Source organism: Mustela nivalis (assembly GCF_964662115.1).
Source record: "Mustela nivalis genome assembly, chromosome: 3".
In the NCBI taxonomy this organism is placed as follows: domain Eukaryota; kingdom Metazoa; phylum Chordata; class Mammalia; order Carnivora; family Mustelidae; genus Mustela; species Mustela nivalis.
Genome location: NC_139022.1, coordinates 56,730,941 through 56,742,087, shown reverse-complemented (window position 1 = coordinate 56,742,087; position 11,147 = coordinate 56,730,941). Strand labels below are relative to the sequence as shown.

General features: G+C 46.8%; 1 protein-coding gene across 1 annotated transcript; it reads left to right on the top strand.

The window, feature by feature from the left end:
• Window positions 1-294: 294 nt before the first annotated feature.
• On the top strand, window positions 295-10,205 carry LOC309861913 (uncharacterized protein; the record flags this gene model as incomplete). Its single annotated transcript, XM_082725208.1, has 3 exons — window positions 295-408; window positions 1,680-2,430; window positions 8,523-10,205. 2 exons carry the CDS (start codon window positions 295-297, stop codon window positions 2,352-2,354), a joined length of 789 nt encoding a protein of 262 aa, XP_082581334.1. The 3' UTR covers window positions 2,355-2,430; window positions 8,523-10,205.
• Between the last annotated feature and the right edge of the window lie 942 nt (window positions 10,206-11,147).

Below are 11,147 nucleotides of genomic sequence, written 5' to 3'. Positions count from 1 at the left end.
GGAGATTTTATCGTTAAATTTGAGGGAGCCTCTCTTCAGAGGTAAAATTGGAGCATGAGGGACTGCTTCTGTAATGACACTTCTAGAGTTTGGAGATAGCCTCAGGTGAGGTGGGGCCCTGAGGTCAGGAAAGTAGTCTTTTCATCTACTAAGTGTGAATGGTTGGCTTCCCTCTATAATCACATGCTAAGCCTGTGTGTCTGGGTGGCTGGACCGTACACAGACTGGAACGCCCTATGGCTGTAATGTCTGACTTCTGGGCTTGGTGGTGGCTTCCTCAGGCACACTGGTTCTATGTCAGTGAAGGTGAATCCGTGGCTGTGCCCACCAGGACCTCGAGAGTCTGAAAGAACGCTGCCTTCTGGTAATATTGAAAGCGTTGTCCCAGCCATTCTCCCACATTTTCTGGTAAAAATGTGGCCACTCACTGAACAGGAAAATCATCTTGACATAAAAATACACCAACTTGAACTTAAAAATAACAATCGTCACCATCTTAGGACCGCTGTCCCTCCCCACTTCCTTCTTCTCTCTTCAAAAGTAACTTCTTAATTTAAGGAAGGGTCCCAGGTACAAACTTGTTTTAGGTAATAGCCCAGGCCAGGAAGGAGAGGTAAGAGAGTTAAAGGATGCCTAAAGCAAAGAACTGCCAGGCCAGCTGTAAACTGACCCCACTGTACTTTCTTGCGTCTCCTCAACGACCATCCCTTTCCAGGATGAATTTCTCATCACCCGCCAACAGCTTGGGGTCATCAACCTTCCCAGGAAGTCAGGCTAAGTGGGACTGGTGAAGGCATGCTCTAGGTCCTGAAGTTTATCGGTGACCCTTCACTGCTCTCTGGGAACTGTGGTGGGAAGGAGTCCAAATTTTCCAATCTACCACTGCAAGCATTGGTGGTTTCCCAATGGTGAAAGGGATTTTTCTGTCTGGGAGTTCTCCTCTGCTTGGAGGACTTTGCCTCTCATTCATTACAGCATTTCTCCAGCATATTCACTCGGGTTCCACTTTCCTTCCTTGCTTGCTTTCCTACAATGGCTGCTGCTTTTTCATCTTCTTCATTGTTTCTTCTCCCAGCTTGTTCTTCTGCTCCCTAACCCCTCAGCCCGAAGACCCCCAGACGTTCAGCTCTTTGAAGAAACCAGAGTCCTGTGCTAGGGATGCATGCTGTTAGCTGGGATGGGTGAGGCTAGGGGAAAGGAGGGTGGGATTTAAGGAGAAGAGAAGTGGCCGGCGCTGGGGAGAGAAAAAACGCGGTGAACACACCCAAGTCACCTACAGCGGGGTACAGACAGTGGCAAACACTGCCCTCGAAGTAAAGGTGTATCAGTTTGTGTGTGGGATCAATGGGATCTATACCTCATGGGTATAGGACTTTCCAGCTGAAACTTCCCAGATTCCCGGCACTCCGTTTTCTGCTGCTTTGGGGTGAGGCATAGAAGGAATTGGCTCCTGAGTTTCATTCAGACATTTTAGGGGCGAAGTAGTCAGAGGGTGCGCCCTGCGCGCGCTGCGGGCTTAAGAAGCTTTGGGCGCGGTGGAGGATGTGCAGACAGAGGTGAGAAGCTAGGCTAGGAGAAAGGGTCCCCCTCAGGACGGGGGTGCGGACAGCAAAGCACTGCGAAGACCTGAGCGAGGGAATCTGGACGCAGTGACCGAGCTGGGGTGTGTATGTGGTTAGAAACTGCACCTTCTCCACAGGTTCAACCCCGGTGGCCGGTCTACCAGCTCCGTACCCTCTCTTTGCGCGAGTTCCCCACCGCGGCCCGGAGCAGGGGGTGGGGTGGGGTCCTTGGTTCTCCCCGGGAAATGTCTTCCCAGCCCCGCGCTGGGCGGAGGGAGAGTCGGACATTTTCCTCGGCCTGTTTCCCGGCGGCCGGCGTGGCCACCTAGCAGGGCTGCTTTTAGGGACACGGGGCTCGGGCGGAGCAAAAGGAGACTTTCAGGCCCAGCCTTCACCCCCTTGCCCAGGCTCCTGAGCGAGTTCCAGCTTTTGGTCACCTCCTGCCCGCACGTGGGTCCACACACCCAGGACGAGCGATCCCCGCAGGGAAACCCCGGGAAGCTGCGCGCGACCAGGAGGAGACTCCGCGGGGACCTCGTTCCCAACCCCCGCGGCCCCCGCGCCCGAGGGGGGCAGGGGCGGAGCGCAGGCGGCGAGCGCCAGGCGGGCCCGGGGGCGGCCGGGAACCGCGGAGCCGCCCCGGGGGAGGGACTGACTGCGAGCCCTGCCCGGGAGGAGAGGGCGAGCGGCGGACCGGGCTGGGCCCCGCGCGCGCCTGGAGGAAGGAGCCCCCGCCGCGGCCGCCGCGTGCTCAGCCTGTCCCCGCCCAGGGAGCCGGAGCCTCTCAACTAACTCCGCCCGCCGCGCCCGCCGCTTCGCCGCCCGCAGGCTCCGGCTTCCGTCCCGGACTGTGCCCGCGGCCGCGCAGGTTGGTGCCGCCGCCGCCGCCACTGCGGCGGGGCGGACAGGGCAAGGCTGGGGGTGGGAGCGCCCCGGGGGCTCGGGAAGTTGGGCAGATGCTGGGCCGGGGCGGGGACCCTGCTCCCTCGGCTCCCTCCGCTTCCCGGCGCCCGAGGCGGTTGTTGATTTCCTCCCGGGCTGCGAGTCCCGGGGAACCCAGCACCTCGGCCGGGGAGCGTCGCCGGGACCGAGCCTTCCTCGCCCTCCCCTGATCTCTCTCTCTGACCACCCCGCTCCGCCGCCACCGCGGCCTCGGCCGCCCCGGGAGGGGTCCCCCAGCCCCTCCTGCCTCTCTCACCTCCGCACTTCTTGCGCCCTCGCCCTGTCGGCACCTTGGCTCATTCGCTCTTTTCTGCCCCCAACTTGGGGAACTCTCGGAACCGGTGAGAAAGCCTCCTGGGGTTCCCGGCTTGCCCCTGAGGACTAGTGAATGGGGGTGGGGGGTGGGGGAAGCTGGGGCCGCCGCGCTGGGAGCGGGGCTGGAGCTGGGGAGCGACCTGGGGTGCTCGAGTATCCGCCGGGAAGTGCCGGGAAGCGGTGGAAATCCCTTCCCCTCTCTCGGACGCTTGCCCGGCTCTGCTCTCCTTCCTGCCGTTTTTGCCGGCCGGAGAGTGTCTGTAATACGCCCTCGAAGGGTGAGCTCAGAGGCGGGATGGAGAAGATCCACCGCTTGGAGTTCAATCGGGATTGAAGTCTGGTTTCAGTCATCTTGCTCTGTGTGTGGCCTGGGGACGCGCGCGACCCTTTGGGCACTGTATTCGCGTCTGCAAGAGGCGCGTCCGCCCTGCCCACTGCTGAGGGTCGTCGTGGAGGTTCGCTGGGATGACTTAGGGGGTGTTTCTCGACTTTGAGCCACGTCTCCCGTCTCGGGAAGCTGCCCGATGGCAGGTCCTGTGTTCTAGTCCCCTGAGTCAGGACCTTCGGGCTGAGAGGTTCTTATGTCTTCAGGTGACTTGGGTTGTAGCTTTGTTGGGATAGAAGGCTCGTGTTTCCGGATCTGGTTATTAGTATTCAGAGTTGAAGTCGTGTCTCCCCCATCGAACCCCTGAGTATCAAGCAAGCTATGGATCTTACATTTTTCTGTGGTCATAGGAATTCAGATGGTAAAAGATCGTTATGGCCCCGTTCTTTGGGTAAATAACAATTGTGTGTGCTTCCGATGTTTGCCAATCTTTATGATCTCTTTTCCAATCCTAACTGAAATTTAAATTTGCTTCTAATTTTAACAATTCAGGAAATAGACCGTTATTTTAGTAAGTCAGTCCAGACATTTAGCTGGGACAAACGATATGTGCCCTAGCATTGGCAAATTTTCAGTTTAAAATCGCAGGCACAAGAAGGATTGTTAGCACCATTCTAATTACAGTATGAAGAAGGCAAGTAAATGGCCTAAGAAAGTCAGCTTTAGACTTGGTATGCAATGGTTCCTGACTTAATAGACATTTCATGAGTTCCTAATTGTGCTATGAGCTTTCAAAGATAAATATAGAATATATTCCTTGTCCTAAAGAGGCTTTCAATCCAAATGAGAGAATAATGTTTTTATTTCATATTTTTATATGGACATTAAATATATTCTCATGACTATGTATGGCAAGTAGAATGAGGTCAAGAATACATTATTGAAGACCCATTAAGATCATTATTTGGCCAATCTACCTACTGGAATAAAATTTTTAGCTAAGCAAGTGTTTTCTGAAATGAACTTTCAAATGCTGCTTCATCATTTGGGAGCCATTCTTGGTAATAAAATTATGTGTTTTTAGAATGTGAAAACTCAGGAGCATATCCATACCTGTATGATTTGGTAATCAAATGTTAAAAGCTATAGAAATTTCAATTCTAATTCAGTTTTCTTCAGTGAAGAAGTCAGTTTATGGTGCCCACATACATTTTTTTCCTCAACTCTTTGAGAAAGGACGTTATATTATAATACCTAGAAAAAAGTACAGAGATCGAATGTAATATTTTTAATAAGTTGGAACTTGAACACTTCAGGCCTGATAGGCCCCTGATTAACTCTGGAAATTTGACTAAAACAGTTACAGGATTCTTAGTGAAGGTTGTTTTTTTTTAACCATTTAAAAAATTTTGGCTTGGCACAAAGGATGGACAGAATTCCATCTGGAAACGACTCAGGAGATAGGCTGTATGTATTTGGTGGGACATCAGTGGCATCTCTGACTCTTTTCTTGATCCTAGGAAGAATACATCCATCTGCTGGATATGTGCAGAATTTCTTAGGCTTTGCATACACTGTCCTGGGCTCTGCGAGCTCAGTTAGTGAAGCAAGCCAGGTTGAGGGGCATCCTGAGGGAAATGAAGTTAACTTTATGCTTGGCCTTTTGCTTAGTACCTTTGTTTTTGTATATGTGAACCGAGATTAAAGATCTGTCACAGCCCTGGAAACTGTGTGGTTTGGTAAATAGTCACAAGTCTCAAGCCAGAAAGCTTCTTAGGTAAGAACTTTCCTTACCCTTTTAATTCCTTTAGCCAGTAAAAGCGAATTGTTAAAACTACATACAAATAGCTTTTTAAAAAAGGCTCTGAATAAAGTTGTTTTTTGGTGGTGTTATGTGCTCCCAAGTCTCCTGGGAGAAGTTTTGGTCCTCTTTATCTCCTTCAATTTACTGCACTCCTGTAGAGAGTAATACTTTCATTTACCCAGGGTTGGACAGCTAGTTAGTGGCAGGAGAAGAACTATAATTCAGATGGCCTGAATAATTAGTTTTGTGGGCTGTTTTTTTTTTTTCCCCCCCTTTACCCTGTGTAGTCTATTATCATCTAGGGCATATTAAAAGTCTCACATTTGTAAATTGTATATGGTTAAAACTTTTGGATTTGGGTTCTGATAGGCCCAGATTTGAATCTGGCCCAAGTGTTTAGTAGTCATGTAATAGTGGGTACATTACTTAACTTCCCAAGTCCTCAGTTTCCTCATCTCCAAAATGGGAATGATGGAGTTATCTAGCTCAGAAGACCATTATAAAGTGAGAAGTGCTTAGCACATTGCCTGCTATTTAGCATATACCTACTACACTGCTACTCAAGTAGTTATTTTATTTTATTTTAAAGATTTTATTTATTTATTTGACAGAGAGAGATCACAAGTAGGCAGAGAGGCAGGCAGAGAGAGAGAGGAGGAAGCAGGCTCCCTGCTGAGCAGAGAGCCCGATGTTGGACTCGATCCCAGGACTCTGAGATCATGACCTGAGCCAAAGGCAGTGGCTTAACCCACTGAGCCACCCAGGTGCCCTCAAGTAGTTATTTTAGTTTCTTGGTGGTAGGGGATGACATTTCAAGGGTCCAATTTTTAAAAATAAAAAAAACAAACAGACAAAACTATACATCACTTCCCCAATATTTTGAATTAGCTATTCCTCAGCTAATGTTTATTTAATTTATTGAGTCAACAATGTTTATTGAACTTCTATGTGTTGGACCTTTTCCTAGGCACTGGCATACAAAATAGTCATAGTCCCTCTCTTATGACCTTAAAAAACTGGGAAGGGATCCAGACTTTTAAACAGAAAATCATAATCTCATGTCATTCATGCCATGATAGAGGTAATGCAGAGAACCACAGAAGATGGGATGGTGGGGAGCCTGGGTTGGTGGGTATCCTACAGTGCATCCCCTCATTGTAACTAGGATCAGTGGTGGTCAGAGAAAACTTCTCATGAATACGGTAAGATCTGAAGAATGAGTGATAGTTAGCAATTGCAGACGTTGGGGATTGAGGAATGTTCCAGACCTAGGGGAGTAGTAGAGCGGGAGTCCGGTAGTTATTGTAAAAGAATTAACAAATGAGAGCAGGAATGAGAGTTGTGGAACATGGAGAATCCAGGCTTTGTTTTATTTTATTTTTATTTTTTATTTTATTTTATTTTAAAGATTTTACTTATTTATTTGACAGAGAGAGGGAGAGATCACAAGTAGGCAGAGCAGCAGTAGGGGGGGGTGTCTGGGGGCGGGGAGCAGGCTCCCTGCTGAGCAGAGAGAGCCCAACAGGGGCTTAATCCTAGGACCCAGAGACCATGACCTGAGCCAAAGGCAGAGGCTTTAACCCACTGAGCCCCCCAGGTGCCCCCCAGGCTTTGTTTTAATACTGAACTGAGTGATACTCAGTTCGAGCCAAGTGTTGTCAGGTTGGGATGCAGGTCCTGTATTGCCAGATGTCCTGGCTTTTAAAGGAAAACTTACTGTCTAGTGTAAGAGATTTGGGTATTCTGAACTCAGCGCTCCCCTTCTGTAATGCAAATCATTAAGCGTATGGGTATCACTTACCTGTTTACATCATACTATGGGAGCTAGGCTTCCAAGAGCGGATACTCCTACTACTGCTAGTTCTGTGAGTAGTGTCGCCCCTTGCCCAGACTTAAATATCTCAGGTCTTCTCTAGGCATCCATGAAACTGTGGCATGCTTATTTGTTAGCTCGCAAGCAGCGCAAAATCTGAGATCCTTTACAGTTCTTTAACGCCACTACCCATATTGTTTACATTTTAATTTTGATGAATTAAAATAAAAAATGTTAATTCCTTCAGTCACACTAGCCACATTTTAAGTGTTTAATAGCCATATGTGGGTAGTGGCTACCATTGTGGAAAGAACAGATAGAGAACATTTCCATCGGTGCAGAAAGTTCTATCAGGCGTTGCTTCAGATTTTTTTTTGTGTGTGTTCTTGGGTGAGTAGAGGCAAGAAGCTGTTGATTTTGACGGCATAAAAATATATTTTATATTTATGTTAGGTTCATAAGAGTTCCTTTACATAAAGGGAGCATTTCAGTTTGGATTATCAATAAAGTATTTAGTTCAGGCTTCTTGGGAAAATTAAAGGAAGTTATCCGCAGTGTCGCTTTGGAGACTGGACAGACTAGGACCATGTGGCAATAGAAATTCTACGTTTATGTGGCATGTCTTAATACCACATGAAGATTAGGATCTGTGCCCAAAGGAGCTTGAACTTCAGAACGCTGTCTTCAGCTTCATCTTCTAGCCATGTTTAATAGGGAAGGACAAGAGCTGCTCATTTGCAGGGAGGTTCTGGAGCACAGCCAGTCCCCCAGCACCCAGACAGCGCCTGCTGCAACCCAGCTGCGCTGCCTGAGCTCACAGAGAGGGTGGAGGACAGGAACAAGATTTCTCAGCGGTTCAGGGAATTTAAGAGGAACAGCTTTGAGAAAAGAGGGAGCTAGACTCCAAAAGGAAAAAAAAAAAAAAAGTAGTGCTTTACAGTGCAAGTACAACTTTAAAATGACACAGTGGTGATGGGGGGTGGGGGGGCTGGGGGAAAAAGCCACAAAACAATGAAAACAGCAGATGCCCTTCTCTGTCTATGGGGGAGGTTCTTTTTGAGGAGGTCATGGATCACAAGTACTGGGAAGTGAAAGCACAGCCTTATTTCTCTCATTCTTTCTGTCATTCTGTGGGCCCAGCCAACAGCAGCTGCAGCCCCAAAGAACAGTGCTTTTTACCTGCCCAAGAATGCAGTTGACTGCTAGCCACAGAGGGACAACGTGAGCAAAACAAAGGATGGAGAGAAATCTTTTTTTTTTTTTTTTGGAAGATTTTATTTTTATTTATTTGACAGAGATCACAAGTAGGCAGAGAGGCAGGCAGAGAGAAAAGGGGAAGCAGACTCCCTGCTGAGCAGAGAGCCTGACGTGGGGCTATCCCAGGACCCTGAGATCATGACCTGAGCCAAAGGAAGGCAGAGGCTTAACCCACTGAGCCACTCAGGTACCCCTGGTGGTAGAAATCTTAAAAGAACCGCATTACCACCTGCTTTGTCCCTGGGTCAAAATACCCTATGAAACATTTCCGATGCTAGGAATTTCACCTACCTATGCCAGAAGAAATGTGCTTTAAAATATCAACTATTTCTTAATATGATTGTACTTACACGGAGGCCAATTCAAATTTTTATAAAACCATTAATTTAGAATGTTTTAAGAATTGAATGTATTATTTGCAAGTGCTTACATACATAACCCAGAACGTGCTATTAGAACTCCTTTTTTTTTTTTTTTAAAGATTTTTATTTATTTATTTGACAGAGAGAGACACAGTGAGAGAAGGAACACAAGCAGGGGGAGTAGGAGAGAGAGAAGCAGGCTTCCTGCCAAGTAGGGAGCCCGATGCGGGGCTCCATCCCAGGACCCTGGGATCCTGACCTGAGCTGAAGGCAGATGCTTAACGACTGAGCCACCCAGGTACCCCTATTAGAACTCTTTTGAAGAAAACTTTTTATAAAGAGACATGTTAATTCTGAAGTAGCTTGATGCTTGGATGATTGTTAGCGTGTAACTGGAAGTCTTCTGTACCGTTTAAAGAAAATTTGTGTACGCTAGACATATACCTCTTGTTTATGCTACTAGTTACATCGACAAACCTTATTTTCACAGAGAGTTTTCCAATTTTATAAAGTGAACTTTGGGAGAGCTGGGTCATTTGCTCTTAGGGTTTGTACCAATGTAGTTTCCTACATAAATTTCCCACGTGGTGAGACTTTACTCAGTTTGGTGTTTCAGGGTTACTTTGCTAAATGTCTTTTTTTTTTTTTTAATTGAGAATTTTGAAATCTTAATTCTGTAAGGATGGAATGGTTGCTTACCCTCCCTGCATTCTCCCTGCCCCTCCCCACCTGAATCTATTCCTGTCAGTTTTTTAGCATGCTTTCATTTTCCCCTTTCTGTTTTGTTTGCCACACTTCTTACCCACGCTTCAAGCTTGCATTTCCTTGTGCCTCCGTTCTCTTCATCGAGCAGGAAATTGGAAATAATCATTGTCTGTTGTATTTCTGAAGATCGGAATTCTCACCAGTTTCATGCTGCCCTTTCTCAGGCAGGGTGTGGTACGTCGTCTTTGGAAAACTAGCTCCAGTAAAACTATGTAGTTGGAACTGCTGTGCCCTACTCAGAAACAAACGGAGGAGATTTGCTGTTTATAGCATGAGTCACTGATGGGTTCAAATGAAAGGAGATGATACTAGCTTGCTTCTCATGCACGTCGGCGTTACATCTTATTTTGAAAGAAGGCTGAAATAATGAAAAATAAACTAATAAGCTCTTCCTTTCCCTCAGAGAATTTAGAATTATATGGATTCTAGCTTTAGGTGATTAAAACAACAACAGTTGAGGGTTACAAATTCAGCCTTGTCCTTTAACCCTGGGTTTCCTGTGGTATTCAAAAATTTTTAGTGTACAGTTCCTGAAGTCATACATGAGTGACTTTAATCAGGAGCAAAAGTGGGTTCTTTCTATTATATGCCATTTCCTCCATGGCCCTTGCCTCACTTAGCTATTACTGTATGCCTACTCGACCACAGTAAAATGTCTTTAAAACATTTTCCAGGGGAGTAAGGACTTTTGGGGAGAATTTTTATAGAAGAAAATGCCAAGAAGAAGGAAAGTTTGAATAGCTTCTTTGCAGAGGCAAATATTTCCAGAGAGACCGATGAGTCAAGGAGTCCTTTATAGGATATGTAGATGTAACCTTTCACCTAGTTACCAGCATTACCTAAGTCGTAACTATGCAGTTTTAGCAAATTGTTTGAACTGGTTCTTGACTAGTTCCTTAATGGAACAGACTCTCCTGGTCCCATTCTTTTCTAGTCTGTAGGCGGTGCTGTTTCAGAGTTCGCATTGCCCTAGGCTTCCCCTGGTTCCTGCTGTTTAAATGGCAGCTTATCACATTGTAGATTTCCACTAGTATCTTTTACTCAACTCTTCTTCAGTATTTATGGCAAGTTTTTAATATGTGTCTCTGATACTGGCTTCTAGCTCTTTGGTTCTTAGCAAGGTGCCTTCTTTCACTTACTCAACAAATACTTACTCAGTGCCAGCCATGTACCAAGCATTGTTCTTGACCCTAGAGATTCGATAGTGCACGAGATAATCGTGATCTGTGCTATCGGGAACGAAGATGAAGATGGTCACTGATTTTTAAAAACCCACAACAACTAATAATTATGTAATTACAAGTAGAGGTAGATGCTCTGAATAGAGAAGCACAGAGTTGTGGGCTTGTGTAATAGGAACCTGAGGAAGTGACGCTTGTCTGATATTTGAAGCATGAGGTGGAGAATTTGAGAGAGGGTGGGGGTAAGCGTGGTCCAGACAGCAGAGAAAAGTTTGTGCAGACGCCCTGTGACTGAAGGGAACAGAGTGAAATCAAGCAATGGAGGAAAATCAAGGGCCCAGTGGAACAAGATGAGACTGCACACCTAGGCTGAAACTAGTCCAAATAGGGTCTTACTGGGCACATTAAGAATTTGGTCTTTGGGGGTGTCTGGGTGCCTCAGTCAGTTAAGCCTCTGCCTTTGGCTCTGGTCATGATCCCAGGGTCCTGGGATCCAGCCCCTCATCAGGCTCCCTATTCGGTAGGAGGCCTGCTGCTTCTTCTCCCACTCCCCGTGCTTCTGTTCCCTCTCTCGCTGTGTCTCTCTCTGTCAAATAAATAAAATAATAAAAAAAAAAAAGAATTTGGTCTTTATCTTAAGAATCATGGAGAATGCAATAAGTAGGGGCTAGTGACTCCATGAGATTTGTGTTTTGATAAAATCATCCATGGGGGAAAGAATTGGAGGAGGACACAGAGTGGCAGTGAGAAGTTGGGTGGTTTCTGCCTTAATCTAAGTAGAAATAATGGTGTGTCCCAGGCCTGTTGTGTATACTGGTAGT